Source organism: Neofelis nebulosa, chromosome 9, assembly GCF_028018385.1.
Source record: "Neofelis nebulosa isolate mNeoNeb1 chromosome 9, mNeoNeb1.pri, whole genome shotgun sequence".
NCBI classification, from domain to species: domain Eukaryota; kingdom Metazoa; phylum Chordata; class Mammalia; order Carnivora; family Felidae; genus Neofelis; species Neofelis nebulosa.
Genome location: NC_080790.1, coordinates 130768854 through 130790283, shown reverse-complemented (window position 1 = coordinate 130790283; position 21430 = coordinate 130768854). Strand labels below are relative to the sequence as shown.

The following is a 21430-nucleotide window of genomic DNA, read 5'->3' as shown; positions in this document are numbered from 1 at the left end:
GCGCCCGAGGCGCGGGGGGAACGCACGTGACGAGGCGCGCGACCTCGGGGGGGGTGGGTGGAGGTGGGGCGCGGACGGCCCAGGGGCGGCGAGCGCGGGGCGGTGGGGCGGAGGGGGCGCGCGCGCGGGGCGGAGGGGGCGGGGAGCACGGGGCGGAGGGGCGCGCGCGCGCGCGCGCGCGGCCCCGGCGGGGCTCCGGCAGGGGGCGGGCGGAGCGCTGCCCACCCGAGGCGCGGGTCCCCCGCGGAACCGGGCCGCGGGGCGAGGCCAGCGCCGCGCTCTCCGCCGCGCGCCCACTCTCCCCGCCCCGCGCGCAGTCCCCTCCCTCCGTCCCGCCTCCCGCCCCGCTCCCTCCCTCGGCGGCTGCGGCGCGGCGCTCCCGGCGCACTCGGAGCCCGGCGGGGACCGGGAGGCGGAGGCGGGGCGGCCCTGGGTCCGAGTGCGGGAGCCGAGCCGGCCCGGGGGCCGAAGTTTGCCCGCGGCTCCGGGAGGCGGCCCCGGGCGGCTCCCGGCCCCTGCTCGCGCCCTCGCCCGGGACCCGCCGGCCGAGCCCAGGGGGACCGCGGCCGCGGCCGGGCCAACTCCGCCGCGGGGACGCCGTGACGGGAACTTGAGGTGGGAACTTTGCGCGCGGCGGCCCCCGCGCCGGCACACTCGGGCTCCGGCTCGGGCTGGGGGGCACGTGGCGGTGACCCCCGGGCTCCCCCTGCGGGGGGAGGCACCGAAAGTCGCGGGGCTGGGAGGCTGGGGCGACCGAGGACCCGGCAGCGGCTGCGGACGGCGGCGCGGGGCGCGCTCGCCACCGTCACGGTGCGGCTCCGGCTTCGGTTCTTCCCGAGCGGTCCCCCGGGGTGCGAAGTGCCGGACGTGCACCGCCGCGGTGACGGGGCAGGGGCGCAATCCTGGCTGTGGCGGAGGTTTCTGGATCCCGGGTGGAGGGAGTGTTGGGGAGAGGTGATGGGGGGGGGGGGGCCGTCACTCGCTTATTCACTCCAGCCTTAGGCACAGAATGCAGCATCTCCACCAGTGCAAATGGGCTTTACTAAGTCATTCATTTACTCAAGCTTTTATTGAGCGCCCACTGTGTGCTTGGCGCTCGGGATCCCAAGACGGTGGTCGCCTCCTGAGCCTCAGGGGCTCCATACCCAGGAGGGGCTCGGCCTGGACGGACTGGAGTCTGGGTGCCAAAGGAAAAGAGAGAAGTTCATTCATTCATGAATAGAACAAACCTGGGTTGAGCACCTACTGTGCGCAGCTCGCCAAGCCAAGTGCCTCCCATGCATTATTTCGTTCCCGTAACAGTTGTCGAGGCGCTGAGCTGGAGAGAAAACACTGAAGGAGAGGGATGGGATGCGGGTGGGATAGGATGGAAGCATCTTGCAACCTGGAGAGAAGTAAGGACTGAGACCCAGCCCCTGCCGTGAGGAGGCCCCAGCCTGCAGGGGTAGCTGACTGCAGCAGCCCCCCTGTGAATCGCCTTTTCCTTGGTTCCTGTAATGCGCTCATTCTCAAGGGGTGCGGGAAAGCTGGAATAGGTTTCTTGGATAGGAAGAAAATGTCTTCAAAAAGCTCCGTAGGGGAGGCCGATCATGGGGAAGGGGGTTGAGAAATCCTGATCTAACACTGATGAATGCAGGCTCCCACCAATGACGGTTCATTAAAGTTGTCTGTTCAGGCAGCATTTTCTTAAGCACTTAAAGGGTGCCAGGCACCAAAGTCACCCAGAGGATGAGACAGACGTGGAGACCTGACCTCCTTCACTGACACCTTGAGATGAGGCACAGCGGGGAGGTGCCAGGAGGGAGCGGGAGCTGCTCTGATTCATTGGGTGGGGGGTGGAGGGGCTCCTGCCTCTATGAATCTGAGCAGAGCTTTATTCACTAGGGTGTGTCTGATACCCACACACATGACAGCAGTCGGAGCCACTATGGGGAGCAAGTCTTCGGGGGAAGTTTGGCATTGCCGGAGACCTGGGGCCAGTGCCGGGGCCAGGGGAGAGACAGGTGGCCCGGGCACGCTGGCTTTCTTGAGTGGACTTCTGGGGTTCTCCCGGACCTGAGCTTGGCCCCAGTGTCCTCTGTCTTGGACCTCTGCGGAGGCCCTGCCGAGTGGGGAGTGAGGGACGGTGAGTTAGAAAGACAGGCTAGGATGGCCTCTGGGGATTGCCCTTATGGGTCATTCCCTAAAGCAGTCCATTCCAGTGGAAGGAGGTCTCCAAACCTGTGGGCAACTGTGTGTGTGCTGGAAACAAGGGAGCCTTGACCCCTGTCCCAAGGTTTGAGAACCCAGGCTGGGGGCACCACAGAGCCTGGTTGGGGTGGATCTGGGAGCCAGGCTCCCATCCCACTGCCACTTTGAATTCTCTGCATCAGACACACAGCTGGGTCCTGGCAAAAGGCTCGAGAGATGCCTCCAGGGAACATCCCCCCGGGTGCAGGGCTAAGACACTCAAACCAGAAATTAGAAATTAACCCCCTGGACCCCAAAAAAGTGTCTTCACTGGGCTGTCCTATCTCCACATCCCTCTTCCAAATCCGTGATGAAGAGTCAGCATTTCCGGTTGCCAAAGACATAGGGGTCTGGGAAACCACTCTTGGCTGGTTTGTTAAACCCAGAAATGTAGTCCCTGGGTGGAAAATGGTGGCTGGAAAAGCCACTCTAAATAGGACGAATAAAAAGGGAGAGGCAGGAAAGTCTAGCCTGCGAGCACTCAATCACTGTTGGCCATTTTTATCATCGAGCAGACAGTATTTGGTTGCCAGAATCAGAACACAGAGTGAGTGGGCCACCGACAGGACCTGCATCGTGCCTCAGGTTTGCCCCTGCCCTGTGGTGGCTTTGCATCCCACCTGCGTCTCCCCAGGGCAGGCTGGTACAGCCAGGCTCTCCCTGCTTCCTCACTGCCCCGCCACACCATGCCACAGGCACTGCAGCCTTAACACCTATTAAAGGAAAAGGAACAGAAGGGCTGCGTGTGCAGTGTCCCCTGCCTGCTGTCCCAGGTCCTCGCTGCTCCCCCAGACTGTTCCTCTGCTTATGCCTGTGCTCCCGGGGTTCGGGGCTGCGAGGAGGCAAATAGAAAAGAACCTTTGCCTCCATCCCAGAACAGCTTCCAGTGGAAGACAGATGTGCATTGGGTGTTATTTTGCCAGAAGCAGAATAAGGAGACTCCGGAGGCCAATCTGTCTTTTTTATAGAGGGGTGCAGGGACTCTGGCACATTTTCTTTTGGGGAGCAGGTGGAGATGGAGGGAAGAGCCAGCTCTCCCTCAAATACTTCACTCCCACCAGTGTCTTGGGCTCTCAGAAAGCAGGACTGAGATCCGCCCGGCACAGCTGCCTTGTGACAAGGATGGACAGCAGGTAACTAAGACAGACAGAGTCTCCATGCAGGCGCCGCATCTCGAGGAGATCCAGCGTGCTGGGACCTGGGCCAGCCCGCTGGCTGGATCCATTTTAATGCTTTAATTGGGAATGAATGCAGCATGACCCGCCTCTGAATCAGCCCAGCCAGGAGCCCCTACCCCTGACAGATGAAGCCGCACTGGCAGGGCAAGGACAGAGTGGAGAGATCTTGGGGTGAGGGCACAGGTTGAGAATCGTGGTGTGAGTAAAAGAAGCGAAAGCCTGAGCTGCTCAGGACAGAAATGCTTTTCGTTTAGCAAGTTGGCGTTTGAGGTTGTGTTAGGTCCCCACTGCCACATCTTGCCACCAACGTAGCCGCTCAAAGCAACACAAATTTAGTATCTTACAGACTGGGGGATCGGAAGTCCAAAATGGGCCTCGTTGGGCTAAAATCAAGGGGTCGGCAGGGCTGTGTTCCTCCTGGGGGAGAATCCATTTCCCTGCCCTTTCCAGCTTCTAGAACCTGCCCGCATCCTTGTCTCCTGGCCCCACATCACTCCAGCCTCTGATTCTGTCATCACATCTACTTCTCTGACTCCGACTCTCCTGCCTCCCTCCCTCTTTAAGGATGCTTTGTGATACGGCGGGGCCACCTAGATAATCCAGGCTCATATCCCCACCTCAAGATCATGGGTTTAATTAGTCACACCGGCAAAATCTCTTCTGCCACGTAAGGCCACATATTCTCAGGGTCCGAGGGTTAGGACATAGACCTCTTAGGAGGACCATTATTGTGCCTACCATAGGGGTTTGCCTCTTCAGTTTATGTTACAGATGGGGAAACTGAGGTCCAACCAAGTGGATGACTTGATGTGGGTGCCAGGTGAGAGGAGAGCCAGCGCTGAAGTCCCCTCTTCTGACAGGTGTTTTCCACTTCACATTCGTCCTCTAAAGAAATGTAAGGGGAGGTGCCAGGCTTGCGACACAAAAGCCTTTCTAGCAAACACAGAGCCCTAACATGCGCAGACACAGCTCCAAGCACTTACGAGGTGGGATAATTACCCCAGTGTGCTGAGAACACTCAGGCACAGAGAGGTGCAGTCACTTTTCCTAAGGGCACACAGCTAGGAAGTGGTGAACCAGGCAGTGTGGCCCAGAGGCCACACCCTCACCTCTGGCTGGAACCCGTTTACACCACAGGAGAGCTCTCCTGCCCTGAGGCCAAAATGGCACCTCAGACTTTGACAACATCAAGGGTTTGGTTGATATCTTAACTCTGCTGTTGCGCAGATATACAATAGGAATAAATGTGTTTCCCCCAGCCGTGGGCGGTTGTCTGCTCCCCCCCCCCCCCACAAAAGACTTTCCAAAAGCTTGTCCGTAGAAAATAAGAGATGGGAGATCCAGTCCTTAGCTTGCTGCAGGTGATGGAGACCTCTCCCTCCTCCCAGGAACCAGTAATCCAGGGAAGCAGTGAAATACAGACGGTTTGCCTTGGAGTCCTATAGGCGAAGATTGATTCTGGCTTCATCACTTCTGTCACCAGAATCCTGAGTTTTTATTTCTCAAAGCCTCAATTTCCTCATCTATAAGATGGGGGTGTTAATGGTCATGTTTGACATGACTCACTCAATTAAGGCTTTCAGCACAGCACCTAGCACTGAGTGTGCAATTAAGGGTGGCCGTGGTTGCTGTTCTTACAGCGCTGTGAGTGTTCAGCGCTCTCCCTGCATCCCCCCTCCCACTCAGAAGAGGGACAGACAGCTCCGTCCCGAGGGATCGGCACAGGGCTGGAAAACAGAGGCAAGAGAGACCAGTGGTTTGTGAAAAAGGCCGGGAGGCATCTGAGCAGTCGGGATCAGTGCGCAGCAGTTTATGGGACCCATTCGTGACCTTGACGGGACCCGGCCATGGGGGCGAGCAGTCGGGCAGCACCGTTACTTCCCGTAGAAGAGTTCCACTCACCAGATCCCCACAACAGCCCTGTGAGGTAGGCACACTCATCCCCACATCATAGGGAGGAAAGCGGCTCAGAGAGGGCCGGTGACTCGGTGGGTGCAGATGGCTGTCTCAGGCCGAAGGCTCATCAGCAGGAGCAGCTGGGGCGGCCAGGCAAGCCAGACTTGGACCTTCGTCCCATCCCGTTCTCCCCTCCTACCCCCACCCCCGGGTCTCGTACCTCCATTCGTAGTCAGACGCTGACCACACAGCGGCCCCATGGGCTCTGAGCAGCCGCAGCCACTCAGGACTCCCTATGGTTTAAATGACTGTTTATTTTCGGAAATGAGTACTCAGCCCTCTGTCATAACTTGCGCACACCATCTCTCTCCCAAGGGGAAGGAAAAGAAGTTGCGTGGGGAGTTTCAGCAGATCTGTAGGCTCACAAAGGGGAATCTGATCAAGGCGGACCCAGTGCAGAAGATTTTCTCTCACACCAGAAGGGTTTCTACTGGGTACCGCAGAGCCTTCCCGAACCTCCAGAGAGATGGAAAAGTTGGCCAGGGGCTCCGTACCAAAATCCAGAGCAGCTCTAGCATCCCCCGGCCCCTAAGGGGGGTGATCTCCAGGTTTTCAAGGCGTCCACTCTTTGGGTCTCCCTTGAACTTGAGCGCACATGAGAATCTCTAAGGGAGCCAATCAGAATGCCAGTTCCTACCCCCCAACCTCAGAGATTCTGACTGAGAAGGTCTAGGGATGGTCCTAAGAATCTGTATCTCCACTGAGCCCTAGGGGCAGTTCAGAACCTGGTGACTTGGCTGGTTCTGTGCTCTGCATTTTGCTTTACCTGGATTAACTCCCAGAGCTGTGTTACCTTCATGCCGCTCTTCATCACTGGCCGATGCCACAGGCTGTCTTGTTCATGGTTCCCTCATTCCAGCCGCCCTGTTTGTCCCCTCCCCCTGCCCTGCCAGGCATCCTCCCTGTGGTTGATATAGATCCTTCCATGTGCTTGAGTCTTTGTGAAATATGTAACGTACGTGTGTGTGTGTGTGTGTTCATTTACATAAGTAGCATAGTGCTATAAACTTCTGTTTCTTTTCCACTCGGCATCATGCTTTTCAGATCTAAATGTGTTACTAAACCTACATCTAGTTCAATGCTTCTAATTCCTCCGCAATGTATAGGAGTCTACCACGACTCGCTTGTCCATCCCTCCCCACCCCCACCCCCCACCCTGGGATAGACACCGAGGGACATCTAGCACCACAGGCAACGCAGGACATGCATTCTTGCGCCTTGTTCCTCTCTTGGATCGGATTCCCCAGAAGCAGACCCTGAGTCAAGGATCTGAGTACAATTAAGATAGTATTGTGTGCCACAATCCCTGTGGACCTAGGTCTGGGAAATCTACCCGGGACTGGGATCCCTGGGTCATACTGCAGCAACATCCATCACTTCCCTCAATACCCCTTACAGCTTTCCCAGAGACTGTACCAGACTGTACTCCCTCCAGCAGTGGGCTCTGGGGGTCAGACAAATGCTGGGTTCAGATCCCACTGGATCGGGTCAAGAAAGGAGTCACCCTTGGCTGGTGGAGAGAAAGATGACAGACCTCCCTTCTAGCTAACAGTACAGCAGGTGTCCCTTGAGGGTCCACCGTGTGTCAGGCACTGGGCCAAGCACATCACCCTAGGTCACCTGCCTTAGTCCTCACCATAAGTCAAGGAGGTCGGAGCTGGTCGTGTCCCCATTTTACAGATATGGCTAGTGAGTCTGAGAGGCCTGACTTCCCCCAAGTCAGAGTGACTGGCCTGGAACCCAGGTCTCCTGATTTCAGAGCCAGTGAGCTCTTCTGCTCCAGCTTGGAGTAGTCAGCAGGTTGACCCCAGAGCGGGAGTAGGACCTGGTTTTTCTCAACATCCCGTGTGTTACTTTCCTACGGTAACCGAGTACCACAAACTGAGTGGCTGAAAACAACACAAACTTACTACCTCACATTTTGGAAGACAGACGTCGCAAATGGGCATTTTCGGGGCTAAGATAGTGTCTCAGCAAGGCTGCCTTCCTTTCTGGAGGGCCCGGGGGAGAGTCAGGTCTTGCCTTTACCAGCTTCTAGAGGCGGCCTGCTGTCCTCGGCCTGTGGCCCCTTCCGTCTTCAAGGCCAGTCGCGTCTTCCTCACATCGCATTGCCTCTGTCACACTTTCCCACCTCTTTCTTCTATCTTTTAAGGACCCTCGTGATTGCTTGGGCCTCCAGAGAATCTGGGATCATCTTGCCATCTCAAAGGCAGCTGGTTGGCAACCTTGATCCCTCCTCGAGTGTAATGTAACATATTCACAGGCTCCAGGGATCAGGATTAGGACATCTAGGTGGGGTCGCGTTACTCTGCCTACACATGCCCCACCAATGGTGTCTACCTGTGCTCACCAGACCTGGTGTGGAGTGCGGCTTCGATAGGGAAGTGGGTGCTGGGCACGGGGAGCCCCTCAGCCTCTGGGCTTCGCCATTTCTCTGCCAGCCTGGTCCTCCCGCCCTCTGCAGCCCAGCCAGGGCTGATGATGCTACCACCCACCCACCCCCACACACAAACACACAAAATCCTCAGGTCAGCTATGGTGTGGTCTGACTCCATCCGACCCTCCGTCCATCCACCCACCCGTGCGAGCCACCCTCACCGCTGCTCTCTCTCCCGGATTTGCCCACCTGCCCTCCTGTCCCGCATCCCACAGCCAGCAAATGCTGCCCCTAAGTCCGTTCTCATCATGGCGCCACCTAGCGTCTCCTCGGTGAATGGCACCACTGGAATCCATTCTCTTTCCCCCTCGCCCCTTCCGGTCCAACCTCAGCCCCGAGGTTCCCTCCTCCAAGAAGCCCTCCCAGACCCCTCCAGCTCATGCTGCTGTCGTTTTCTTGCTCTATTTCCTGAAATGATCTTACTTAGGGACCGCCTCCACCACTAGCATGTCCACTCCCTGAAGACAGGGGCCGGGTCTGTCTTTGCTTTGCCTATAGACCTGTCACAGGCCCAACATGCAGCAATTGCAGAATGACAGTCCTGAACCCCTCATCCTTATCCTCACAGCCCCTTTCTCAGACAGCTCTCTTCCCAACCGTCCACAGCCCCTCAGAGGCAAAATCTCCAAAATCCACGGTGCTCTGGAACTGACAGCTATAACACCGGAGAGAAATTTTAAAAGACCAAACTTCTCAGGAGGGTGTCAGGCTGGGTGAAAAGCGGCAGTATTTTCCAGAAGCAGGGCTTTGGGGCCTCTTTGATTTCTGGACTTCGTTCGAGACTCTAGAGTCTAGCATGCAGAGCCGTCTCCCTACACCCATCAGACGAGGTGTCCCCAAGACCAAAGGCCAAGGAGAAGCGTGCCCGTTCCTCATTTAGCAAACCCTAGCATCTGGCCTTCCACGTGCTAGCAGACCAAACGAAGTGGGTTTTTTTCCTTCTCCATACTGTGTAGTATGCTCTTGTTCCCTTCTCCACACTAAACAGGATAACTTTCCACATAGGACGCTGAGGCTTTGACTCACAACTGACATGAGTCAGGAGAGCAAGAAACGAGGGATCTCTAATTGGGGGAGCTTTCTGCCGGCGGGAAAGCTACAGGTTGAAAGAAGACATTCTGGAAGAGGTGATTACGGCCAAGGGGGTTTCACAGGGGCTCTTCAGGGCTTGCAGGACAAGAGGAATGAATGTTCCTTTTCCTCCGCCACCACTCTTGCCAAACAGAATGTCGCTTCTCTTCTTGTCTTTGGTGGCAAAGAGAAGACAGCAGAGCTGAAAAGCGGTACCGCTAATGTGAAGTGCCTGAAAGGGATTATTCTCGCTCCCCCGAAGGATTCTGGCAGGCTGTGCCTGAGGAGATCGGTTCCAATTTTAGGCAAAGTTAAGAAACATTCTCAACACTCTAAAATCAAATCATTTTCATTTCAAACGCAGGTGTCCCCTAGTTTCCCAGCACCCAATCTGTGACACTCTCCCCAAAGACAAATGAGTGGAGTGACGATTTGCTTTATGTAAAAGAATTTCTGTGAGGATGGGAGCCTCTTTCGAATGGACTCCCCTCCTCTCCGCCCGGCTCCTGCTGAACTCTTTCCATCCATACAGGTGTATGTGCACCCGTGTGAGCACTCGTGCATTTTCCCTGAACGTGTCCGTAGCACAGATTGACGCTCAGGTATTGGCAATGGGTTTCCATTGGCACTGATAGACTTTGCTGGTACCACTTGCTTCCACGGGGTACTGGGCTGGAGGGAAGGATGATGATTTTTAAAAGCAGAGTATTAGACTGTTAATACTTTCCTGTGGATCGGCTTAATTCTGGAGAGCTCAGTTGCCATCATCTAGGGTCTCCAACTCAAATGCCTACAGGGGCCAGGAAGGAAACTGACTTGAGTGAGGGGGAGTGGCTGTGAGAAAGATAACAGGGAGGGGTGGGGACTGTGGTGGATTGTAGCATGCACACCCTGCCGACAGGAGGCGGTCATTTCTCAGCCGGAATTTAGGCCAAATGTTGCCAAGTGTCTGATTTTTTTTTCAAGAGAAACCAAGAATATAAATTTTTACACAAAATTCCTCCATTTCAAAATCTCCAAGCCAGGCAGAATATTTGTGAGCCAAATTCAGCCCATGAGCTATGAATGAATACATAGCCTTGGTTAGCTTTGAGGGTTGGGAAAGACAGGGCCTGTGCGAGCAGATATTTTGACCTCAGGTTCTCAGAAGTGCCTTCATCACGTTGGCCTCATTCGGGAAGCCCTTTCAGCTCTTACAGTGCTGGGCGCGGGGATTCGGAGCGGAGTATCGAGCCCAGTTCTTGCCCCACAGAGCAAGCCGTCTTATAAAGGAGCCAGGCTTGCATACAGATATGGCAAAGATAATGCCCCAGGTACAGGCGTGGGAAGACTCAATTCACCCAGAAGAGCCAAGGAGCATTTCCTGGAGGAGTGGGCATGCCTGTCCGGTTCACCCCTATCTCCTCAAAATGATGTTTGCTGATACATGAGCAGCTGTGACACTGTTGTGATAATTAATGCATTTCTTTGGACACTGCCTGTTATTTATGGCCAGTGATACAGGTTTTCCACTTATGGAGGCAAAGCAAGGTGTCCCTTTCGGATAAACACAAACAGTAATAATAGACAAAAATGATTGAGTATCTATGTGCCAGCCACGGTTATGAGGGGCTCTTATGCACATCATTCATGGAATCCTCTCAGTAATTCTAGGAAGTAGGCCAAGTGGTTTTACCCACTGTACAGATGAGGAAATGGAAACAGGTCAAGGTTAAGTACTACTTGCCCAGGCCATGAGGAACCACCACATCAGGGCTTCTCCACCTTCACACCGTGCGCTTTGGGGGCCAGAGAATTCTCTGCTGTGGTGTCTGGCCGGCTCATCATACGATGTTGAGCAGCACCCTTGGCCCATATCAACTAGATGTCAGTGGCCTCCCCCGGTCATGACAATCAAAACATTGCCACACGTCTACCTGGGAACAAAAATCGGCCCGAGAACCCCTGGTCTACGCTAAACTGACTTTCCAAGCCACATGAATACAATGATAACAAAAAACCCAGGCTAATTTAAAACAAAGCATTAGGTAGGTAATAGTACAGGTGTCGTGTGGCAGTCCATTGGGATATCGGCTGGGGGGGGGGGGGGGCGGGGACCCTGTCTGACTCCGTGCAAACCCCCAGTGCTTAGACCAGTGCCTGGCCCACGGGAGCACTCAGTAAGTTTTGATGGCCTAAGTGAGGGGGGTGTGGAAGAATCGTTGTGTGCAATAAAGGCTGAATGACACTATTGGTCTTTTTACTCTTAAGTTCATGTCTTAGTCAGCTTGGGCTACTGTCACAAAACACCCACGCAGGGGCCGGAAACAACAGACATGCCTGGCTCCCGGTTCTGGAGGTTGGAAGGCCAGGTTCAAGGTGCCAGTGTGCTTGGCTTCTGTTGAGGACTCTCTTCCGGCTTGGAGAGGGCTGTTTTCCCACTGTGTCCTCGCAAGGTGGGGAGAGGGGGAGCTCTGGTGTCTCTTCCTCCCCCCTAGAAGGGCACTCATACGCCCCTCATGACTTCATCTAAATCTAATCACCCACCACACACACACACACACACACACACACACACACACACACACACCCCACAGGCCCTGCCTCCTACTGCTGGCCCGCGGGGCTCAGGGCTTCCCCTGTGAATCCGGGGGGGACACAGTTCGGTCCCTAACAGCAAATGTCTGCAGCCTCGGGACTGCTTGCCCAGGCTCTGGAGTCGCTGAGGGTCTCTCCTCCCTTCTCCCCCCAGGCCCGAGGGGGATGTGAAGGCCCAAAATGACCCTCTTACCGGGAGACAATTCTGACTACGACTACAGCGCCCTGAGCTGCGCCTCGGACGCCTCCTTCCACCCGGCCTTCTTCCCGCAGGGCCAGTCCCTCAAGGGCGTCTTCTACCGCCGCGCGCAGCGCCTGCGGCCCCGGCCCCAGGACGCGCCCCGCCAGGGCGGCCAGCCCGACGACCGCCGGCGGCAGATCATCATCAACGTGGGCGGCATCAAGTACTCGCTGCCCTGGACCACGCTCGAGGAGTTCCCGCTGACGCGCCTGGGCCAGCTCAAGGCCTGCACCAACTTCGACGACATCCTGAACGTGTGCGATGACTACGACGTGACCTGCAACGAGTTCTTCTTCGACCGCCACCCGGGGGCGTTCGGCACCATCCTGACCTTCCTGCGGGCCGGCAAGCTCCGCCTGCTGCGGGAGATGTGCGCCCTGTCCTTCCAGGAGGAGCTGCTGTACTGGGGCGTCGCCGAGGACCGCCTGGACGGCTGCTGCAAGCGCCGCTACCTGCAGAAGATCGAGGAGTTCGCCGACGTGGTGGAGCGGGCGGAGGAGGACGACGACGAGCCGCCGTCCAGCGAGGACCCCGGCAGCGAGGGCGCGGCCGAGGGCGAGGGCCGCCTGGGCCGCTGCATGCGGAGACTGCGCGACATGGTGGAGAGGCCGCACTCCGGGCTGCCGGGCAAGGTGTTCGCCTGCCTCTCGGTGCTCTTCGTCACCGTCACTGCCGTCAACCTGTCCATCAGCACCCTGCCCAGCCTGCGGGAAGAGGAGGAGCAGGTAAGAGCCGCGGGCCCGGCTGGCTGCGTGCGGGGAGGGTCTCTGCACTCGGGACACCAAGCAGTCCTGCAGGCCGCTCCCTCCCAGACGCCCACACCCTCCGCGCCCGCACTGTCCCCTCCCCCAGAAGGCCTTCCTGGCCTGCGCTGGCTGAGCAGCATCTCCAGTCCCTTCTGACCGCCTGTTTCCACGCGTGTTGTCCAACTCCGAATTCACACATGAGCCCCGGGCCCCTCCCGGTGTGCGCTGTGCCCCCCGGGGTCTAGAACAGTGTCCAGCCCGACAAGGTGCTCAGCCGCTCTGGGGAAGGAGCAAATGAGTGAGTAGTACATGGATGATGTGATTTATGATGTGCCTGCCCCTGGGCTAAACACATAATATATCCTCAAAATTTATTTCACCCACGTGATCCCTCTCTCAGCCTTCCTAATTCCCGTGTTTAAAAATAGCCCAGAATGGGGTGCCTGGGTGGCTCGGTCGGTTGAGCTTTCTCTGCCTTCAGCTCAGGTCATGATCTGGGGGTAAGTTTGAGCCCCGTATGGGATTCTGCTATCAGCGTGGAGCCTACTTCAGATCTTCTGTTTCCTTCTATCTCTGCACCCCCCCTGCTCACACTCTCTCTCTCAAAAATAAGTAATAAAACGTTGTAAAAAAATATATTTAAGGAGCACCTGGGTGACTGTTGGTTACCCAGTTGGTTAGGCATACGACTCTTGGTTTCGGCTCAGGTCATGATTTCATGGTTTCATGAGTTCAAGCCCCACACCGGGCTCTTGCACTGACAGTGCAGAACCTGCTTGGGATTCTCTGTCTCCCGCTCTCTCTGCCCCTCCCCCGCTTGTGCTGTCTCCGGCTTTCTCAAAACAATTAAGTAAACCTAAAAAACATATGTCTATAAATATATGTATCTATATATTTTGTAAATATCCCAGAACCATTTTCCAGGTCCTGAACATCATTTTTATTGGTAGCTGTATGTGTGTGTGCACATGTGCTCAAATAGTGAGCATCTCTGTGTTAAATGTGTGTAAAGTGTTTGCTCCATGGCCTGACTGAGGTGTGTGCTCAGGTCTCAGGGGTAGCACACGGCAGGCAATTACTAGGAGCCAGGGGCTGGGCTGTAGTTCTGCTTAAATCTCAAGTTCTCAGTGAAACTTCCAGCACCCCGGTATAGGAGGGGTTCTTATACCCACGTGACAGAACGCCGAGGCAGAGCAGCTTGCCCAGACCCAGGTCTGACTGCATCCAAATCCTGTGGTCTTAAACCAGGAAGTACGGGGTCCACATGGCAGCCTGGGACTCCACAGAGCCCCACGGAAGTGTGTGATTGGCCCGTACCGTGCTCCCTAAAAGTCTGACTTGGTTGCCAACTTTTAAAACTAAGGTGTTTTGGGGCCTGGATGGCTCCATCAGCTACACATCTGACTCTCGATTTCAGCTCAGGCCATGATCTCATGGCTCAAGAGTCCGGGCCCTGCGTCTGGCTCTGTGCTAGCAGTGTGTGGATCCTGCTTGGGATTCTCTCTCATTCTCTCTGCCCCTCCCCTGCTCGCACTGTCTCTCGCTCTCTCAAAAAAAAACAAAAAAACTCTAAAAACTTTTAAAAATAAAAGGAGGTGTTTTTCATTTCAAAATTTGAACTCTCAGCCTCTCAAAATGTATACAGCAGGCCTTCTGGCCTGTGCCCCCTGTGCAGTCCACACAGCAGCTCTTGGGGGGCGCTGAGTCTACGGAAAGTGTGTGCTCCCCAGTTCAGCTTCGTAGTGTATGAGACCTTTGGGCTTTTGAGTTGGGACCCTTTCCCCATATGGGTGGGAGGAGGGGTGGTGGGGAGGGACGATTCTAGAAGCAAGTTTCAAGACCAAAACATGCAGACAGGTACAAACTGTATAGGCAATGGAGAAATGGGTATGGCTGTGTGAACTCAACATAAAAATAGCGCCAAGCCAGCATTTATTGAGCACTGGCTGTGTACCCTGCATGTGCTAAGTGCTTCACGTGAACTCTGATGGAACATTGGAACTGCTCACCACGCGAGGACTTTTCTGCGTACGTATGTTATGAAGGAAGTAACACCAACTCTTGCATTCATGATACATGGGGGGTTTCTAGGGCTTTTTTATACCTTAAATTTTTTAAAATTTTTAATGTTTATTTATTTTTGAGAGAGACAGAGCACGAACAGGGGAGGGGCAGAGAGAGAGAGAGAGAGAGAGACAGAATCTAAAGCAGGCTCCAGGCTCTGAGCTGTCAGCACAGAGCCCGACACGGGGCTCAAACCCGTGAACCGTGAGATCATGACCTGAGCCGAAGTCAGACTGAGCTGCCAGGCACCCCTGTACTTTGAATTTTTAAAATAAGTATTAAAGGGGCGCCTGGGTGGCGCAGTCGGTTAAGCGTCCGACTTCAGCCAGGTCACGATCTCGCGGTCCGTGAGTTCAAGCCCCGCGTCAGGCTCTGGGCTGATAGCTCGGAGCCTGGAGCCTGTTTCCGATTCTGTGTCTCCCTCTCTCTGACCCTCCCCCGTTCATGCTCTGTCTCTCTCTGTCCCAAAAATAAATAAAAAACGTTGGAAAAAAAAAAAATAAATAAAAATAAAAAAATAAATAAATAAAATAAGTATTAAAAAGAAACAGCACTCGACCAGTAAAATTAATTTTTGATAAGCAGAAGGGGGAATGATGAAGATGGCCTGAATTTGAATCCCATTTTGTCCACTCTGGCTGTGTGTCTGTGGGCGAGTTATTTAACCTCTCTGTGCCTCACTTTCTGAGCGAGTCTACGGGAAGTGATTGGAATGATGCTTGGTGCTGGAGCGTGCAGGAAGTGCTAACGATAAGGATTACATGCACCTGCCAAAAAAAGAAAGAGAAAAGGCTCATTGTTTGAGACCTGTCCGAAAGCACCTGTGTGTAGCATAAATTTCTTCTTCTCTCCAACATAGGCAATCCTGATTTTATCAGGAAAATACTAATAAAGCCACTGTTCGGTTCAACTTCTGACCCTTGCTTTTTTTTTTTTTTTTTTTTTTTTAAATCATGCCCGGCCTTCTTCATGATTCACCGAAAATGCCATTGTTTGACTTCATTTTGGAGACCAGTGGGATTCACTGTTTCACTTGCTCCCTGAGCACACCCTTGAGTGTGTTGTACGGTCTTCAGGCATCGCCAGGCATCGCAGGGTGACCAGAATGAGTATTCCAGCTACAGGGACTTCAGGTCCAGTGCAGGAGGGACAGGGATACCCCTGTGACCCTGAGCGTGAGACCCAAGCCAAGGGGGCTCTCAGGAGAGGCCCGCCAACTGTGCTGGGGATACTTCGAGGGGGCACACTCCAGGAGGGCTTTCTAGAGGAGGGGGCTTCCCATCACAGAGGACCGGGACCTCAGAGCCCCACCGAGGCCTAGTTCATCTCTCCAGCCTCTAACGTATTCCTAGAGAGAGCTGCTATCGCAAGCCTCCTAGAACCCAGCTGTGCCCAGGAATGCCAGGTGCCCCAGGCTGGCACCACACGCACCTGCCCACTCTGTCAGACGGAGGTCTGAAGCCACTGGGGACGGTCTACCCGCCCAGTCCCATTGCAGACCAGAGACCCGCTGGCAGCCCGCATGCCCGATGGGGCACACAGATGCGTTTGAGTGGCCCACAGAGTGTTTTCTCTGTATTGAATTATCGCAACATTTAAAACGCAGGAATTTCACGCAGAACTCCAGATTTCCAGCCCCCCTGCAGACTTTGGTGAGGCAGCAGCCTGAATTCTCCTGGGACAGTCGTCAGGAGGTACTTAGCAGGACAGCTGTGTTCTCTGGCAGGCCTCCACCCCCACCCCCCACCCCCGTGCCCACCTCTCTTGGGTTCCCTTTGCCCACCTGGCCTTGAGTTGGCACTCCCATCCAAACGCCACTCCCGGGGCACCTGGGTGGCTCAGTGGGTTGAGCGTCCAACTCTGGATTTTGGCTCAGGTCATGATCTCACAGTTTCAGGAGTTCGAGCCCCTCTTGGGCTCCACTCTGGAGCCCGCTTGAAATCCTCCCGCTTTCTCTGCCCCTCCCCTGCTCACATTCTCTCTGTCTCTCTCAAAATAAATACATAAACTTTAAAAATAATAATAATAAATAAATAAACGCCAGTCCCATGTGCTTCCATCCATTCTGGTGACCAACATGAATTGGTCACCTGTCACGTGCCAGGCCGTTCCAGTCACTGGGGTCCTGAGGGTGAACAGAGAGAGAACACAGCTGCCCCTCCTTGTGGGGCTATAATCAACTGGGGCAGGGGAACAGGGGAGGTGGAGGGTGGAAACTGACAATAAACATGACAGATAAGTAACTTATAAAGCATATTAAGAGATGATGAGCCCTCTGAACAAATAGAGCAGGAAAAGGGGAATCAGGGTGGAGGACAAAGGGAGGAGGGGACTTTTAATCAGGGCAAGGATCAGAAAGACCTCCCTGGGAAGGTGATAATGAGGCAAAGAGCTGGAGGAAAGGAGGGCAGAGCCATGTGGGTGTCTCCGGGAAGAAGACTCCCACAGAGGGAGCAGAAACTCCAGGCCTCGCTTGGGGATGCAGGGAGCCCCGGGTGTAGGCTGGAGCACAGGATCAGGGCAGGCGGGGGGCTAGGGAGTGGGAGAGGTAGCAGCAAGGCCATGTGTCCCAGAAAGGACTCCAAGCTATCTCTGTGAGCCATGGAAGGTGCTGAGCAGAGAATGGACAGGATCTGATTCATGTTCTCAGCATCCCTCTGGCTGTGTGCAAAATAAACTGTAGGGACCAGGGATCCCAGGAAAGAGGTGCCTGCGACTCTCTCTCTCAGGCAAGAGAGAACCGTGGCTGGACCAAGGTGAAGGCAGCAGACATATGAGAAGTGGTTTGATTCTGGAATCATTTTATTTTTTTAATGTTTATTTACTTATTTTGAGGAAGAGAGCGAGGGAGAGAGAGAATTCCAAGCAGGCTTTGTGACGACAGACCGAGAGATCATGACCTGAGCCAAAATCAGGAGTCGGACACTTAACCGACTGAGCCACCTACATGCCCCGGAATAATTTTAAGTGAAGAACCAACCAGATTTCCTGAGGATCATTTGAGAGGGGTTAGAATGTGGCTGAGTCTCCCAGACCCCAGCAACTGGAAAGGTGGATAGCTAAGAAGGGACAGCGCTGGTGGGCAGGTGTGCAGGGGAAAGCAAGAGCCCAAAGAGGCTAAATCTTAATGGGTTTCCACCCCCCAAAAAAGAAATGATAGTTTTGCAAGGTGATAAAGGTGTTAGCTTAAGGTTGTGGTGGTAATCATATTGCAATATTATAGATGTATCAAATCAACATGTTGTACACCTGAAGCTTACACAATATTAAGTGTCAATTATAGCCAATAAAATCAATAAAAAGAACTTAAAAAAAATCAGGAGCCACTTTGGGGCATAAGTTTGAGACACCTATCAGACACTCCAGGGGTGGAGTCAAGGAGGCAGCCCTTCTGGGGTCTTGAATCCAGGGGTGGGACCTGGGACCTGGAATCTGGGATGTGGGGTCTGGAATCCAGGGGCATGGCCTGGAGTCCGGGGGCGGGGGTATAGAATCTGGGATGTGGGGTCTGGAATCCGGGGGCAGGGTCTGGGATCCAGGGGCGGGGTCTGGAATCCAAGGGCGGGGCCTGGAGTCCGGGGGCAGGGGTATGGAATCTGGGGTGTGGGGTCTGGAATCCAGGGGCGGACTCCGGGATCCAGGGGCGGGGTCTGGAATCTGGGAGGTGGGGTCCGGAATCCAGGGGCATGGCCTGGAGTCTGGGGGCGGAGGTATAGAATCTGGGGTGTGGGGTCTGGAATCCGGGGGCAGGGTCTGGAATCCAGAGGCAGGGTCTGGAATCCAGGGGCGGGGTCTGGAATCCAGGGGCGGGCTCTGCGATTCAGGGGCGGGGTCTGGAATCCAAGGGCGTGGCCTGGAGTCCGGGGACGGGGGTCTGGAATCTGGGGTGTGGGGTCTGGAATCCAGGGGCGGGGTCTGGAACCCAGGGGCGGGCCCTGGGGTCTGGGGGCGGGGCCTGGAGTCCAGGAGCCCCGTGTGGCCTCCAGAGAGAGATGAAGGGCGGTGGATGCAGGTGCTTGCAGCCCTCGGCCTGGCCGGCGTGGCCCAGGAAGGGAGCCTCCCTAGAGAGGGGCCGGGGCACAGCACGCAACGGCCTCGCTGGGAGGACGGCTGACCTCTCCCCCTGACCTCCCCGCCTCTCTCCCAGGGCCGGTGCTCGCAGATGTGCCGCAACGTCTTCATCGTGGAGTCGGTGTGCGTGGGCTGGTTCTCCCTCGAGTTCCTCCTGCGGCTCATCCAGGCGCCCAGCAAGTTCGCCTTCCTGCGGAGCCCGCTGACGCTGATCGACATGGTGGCCATCCTGCCCTACTACATCACCCTGCTGGTGGACGGCGCCTCCGCGGGCCGCCGCAAGTCCGGCGCGGGCAACAGCTACCTGGACAAGGTGGGGCTGGTGCTGCGGGTCCTGCGGGCGCTGCGCATCCTGTACGTCATGCGTCTGGCCCGCCACTCCCTGGGGCTGCAGACGCTGGGGCTCACGGCCCGCCGCTGCACCCGCGAGTTCGGGCTCCTGCTGCTCTTCCTCTGCGTGGCCATCGCCCTCTTTGCCCCCCTTCTCTACGTCATCGAGAACGAGATGGCCGACAGCCCCGAGTTCACCAGCATCCCTGCCTGCTACTGGTGGGCCGTCATCACCATGACAACCGTGGGCTACGGCGACATGGTGCCCCGGAGCACGCCCGGCCAGGTGGTGGCGCTCAGCAGCATCCTCAGCGGCATCCTGCTCATGGCCTTCCCGGTGACCTCCATCTTCCACACCTTCTCGCGCTCCTACCTGGAGCTGAAGCAGGAGCAGGAGAGGGTGATGTTCCGGAGGGCGCAGTTCCTCATCAAGACCAAGTCCCAGCTGAGCAGCATGTCGCACGACAGTGACATCTTGTTCGGAAGTGCCTCCTCGGACACCAGAGACAACAACTGAGCCCAGAGGACACACCCCGCCGCCCCCACCGCCGCCGCCGCCGCCAGGATACCCCCAGCTCTGCCTGCCCTCTGCGGCCTGAAGCTATTGCCGTCACTATCAGAAGCCTCTTCAGGCACGTGCTGCTCTGAGCGCGGCCCTGGCACAGAACCGACTGGAACCACACCCCAAGGAGGAAGCCTGCAAGGTCCACAGAGGAGCCCCTACCACTCTGCGTCCACAAGTGAGGCAGAAGCTGGCCGAGAGCCCAGCACCCCCGCCCCCCATCCCCCACCCCCATGTCTGTTTCCCTCAATAAGGAGATGGCTTTGTTCTTTCCACCATGTACATAACATGCCCAGCAAAGACTTGCTTCATGGGCCTGCCTGGAGAAAAAATACAAATGGCAACAGCAAATGTCTGTGTGTAGTGTGGATCGTATGCAATTAAAGAAAACCAGTGAAAAAGAGAGAAAATGCCTTCCCCAGGGCTCTGAAGAGAGGAAGCTGTTTGCAAAGCCAGCCAGGGCCGGTACTGGGAGTACAGGGGCCTGTTTCCTTGGGTCGTTCAGGCCTGGTGAGGCCCAGGGGGCATTGGGGAAAAGAGAGAGAACAGAGGCCTTTGGGGAAATGGCCAATAAATACCACATATCCTCCCCTAGTTTTCGACTCCTCTCACTTTCCTGGCCTCTCTTCCTCCCTTTTCCCTTCTCTCATATCCTCTGTTCTCTTCTTTGTACCTTAGGGTTCTCCGACTTTCCCCCAAGGCACCCCAGCAGTTAAGTAGACGCCAAGGGGCCCTGTCAGCATCGCTGATTATAAAGGAGAAGTCGCTTCATTTTATATTTTAAAACCACTGTGGATTTTCTTTTCTATCCACATTTATTGTCACATTCTTTTAAAAAAAAAAATGCTTTAAGTCATTTACCTGAATCTACGTCTAGAGTAGGATGCTTTGGGAAGGTGGCCGTGGTCCCCTGGGCAGTCTGGGAAGCAAAGGCAACCCCTCCGATGGGAATGTCAGGTAGTGTGGGTGATGCATCATACAGAGAGACCCCCAGCCTGCCAACAGATTTCCTCAGCTCGAGGGCATCAGAGCCCCCTGTGCCCGGACAGGGAGGGGGCTTCACCCCCAGGGCACGGCCACAGCCTGCTGTCACCCTCACAGGCAGGGCAACATTGCTTTCTTCATCACAAAGCCGCCACTGCCTTGGCCACGGCCCCTCCCCTGGGCCGGCAGCAGGAAGCACGCTCTGACACAAATCTGACCACCTCACTGTCCTGCCTGAGTCCACCAGTGGCCATCCATTACATCGAGAATAAAGCCCAAATGCCCTGAGTGACCCAGGCCCCGCCCTCCTCTCCAGCCTCATCACCCACCTCTCTCTGCTTTGCTCACCGCCCCCAGCCACAGGGGCCTCAGCCCTTCTGACCCACCCAGCCGGTTCCCAGCTCCGGCCTTCACACCTGCAGATCCCTCTGCTGGGAATGCCCTTCCCAAAGATCACCGCGAGGCTGCCCCTTCCCTCACCAACCTGCCCACCTCTCTAAAGAATGCACACCAGCCTCTCCCCTCAACTCCCTCCTACCCTGCTTGATCTTCCTCATCCACCTGTCGACCTTCCCAGGTGCCCTTTATTCTCTGCCGCTCAGTTATGGGCTGTCTTCCGCACGAGGAGGTCAGCGCTGCTCTCGCACTGTGAGACCCACTCGCACTGCCGATTCCCAGCACCTGGCACAGGGCCTGGCACCTAACAGGTCCTCCCGAAACATCCGTGGAATGAACGAATGAATGAGTGGAGGGAGACGGGACAGAGGGCCCGGAAGTAGACAGGCCTTCAAGCACGTCCCTCTGTCTGTCTTGGGCGGAGGGGCATGGCCATCTCAGCACGATGTACACACAGCAGTGGAAACATCATTTGAGTCACGAGGGCCTTGTTAAAGGCTCCCCTGACACCTGCTTCCAGTGACTCATGCCTGAAAAGTAAGTTTTCAGACTAATTAGCTCTAACTTCCCCAGCCTGGCGGGTACCGA

The 21430-nt window shown here is 55.7% G+C and overlaps 1 protein-coding gene across 1 annotated transcript; it reads left to right on the top strand.

Annotated features, from left to right (window-relative positions):
* Nucleotides 1-169: 169 nt before the first annotated feature.
* On the top strand, nucleotides 170-19813 carry KCNG1 (potassium voltage-gated channel modifier subfamily G member 1). The gene is made up of 3 exons (XM_058685972.1): nucleotides 170-615; nucleotides 11603-12414; nucleotides 18647-19813. Exons 2-3 carry the CDS (start codon nucleotides 11629-11631, stop codon nucleotides 19415-19417), a joined length of 1557 nt encoding a protein of 518 aa, XP_058541955.1. The 5' UTR covers nucleotides 170-615; nucleotides 11603-11628; the 3' UTR covers nucleotides 19418-19813.
* Nucleotides 19814-21430: the final 1617 nt, after the last annotated feature.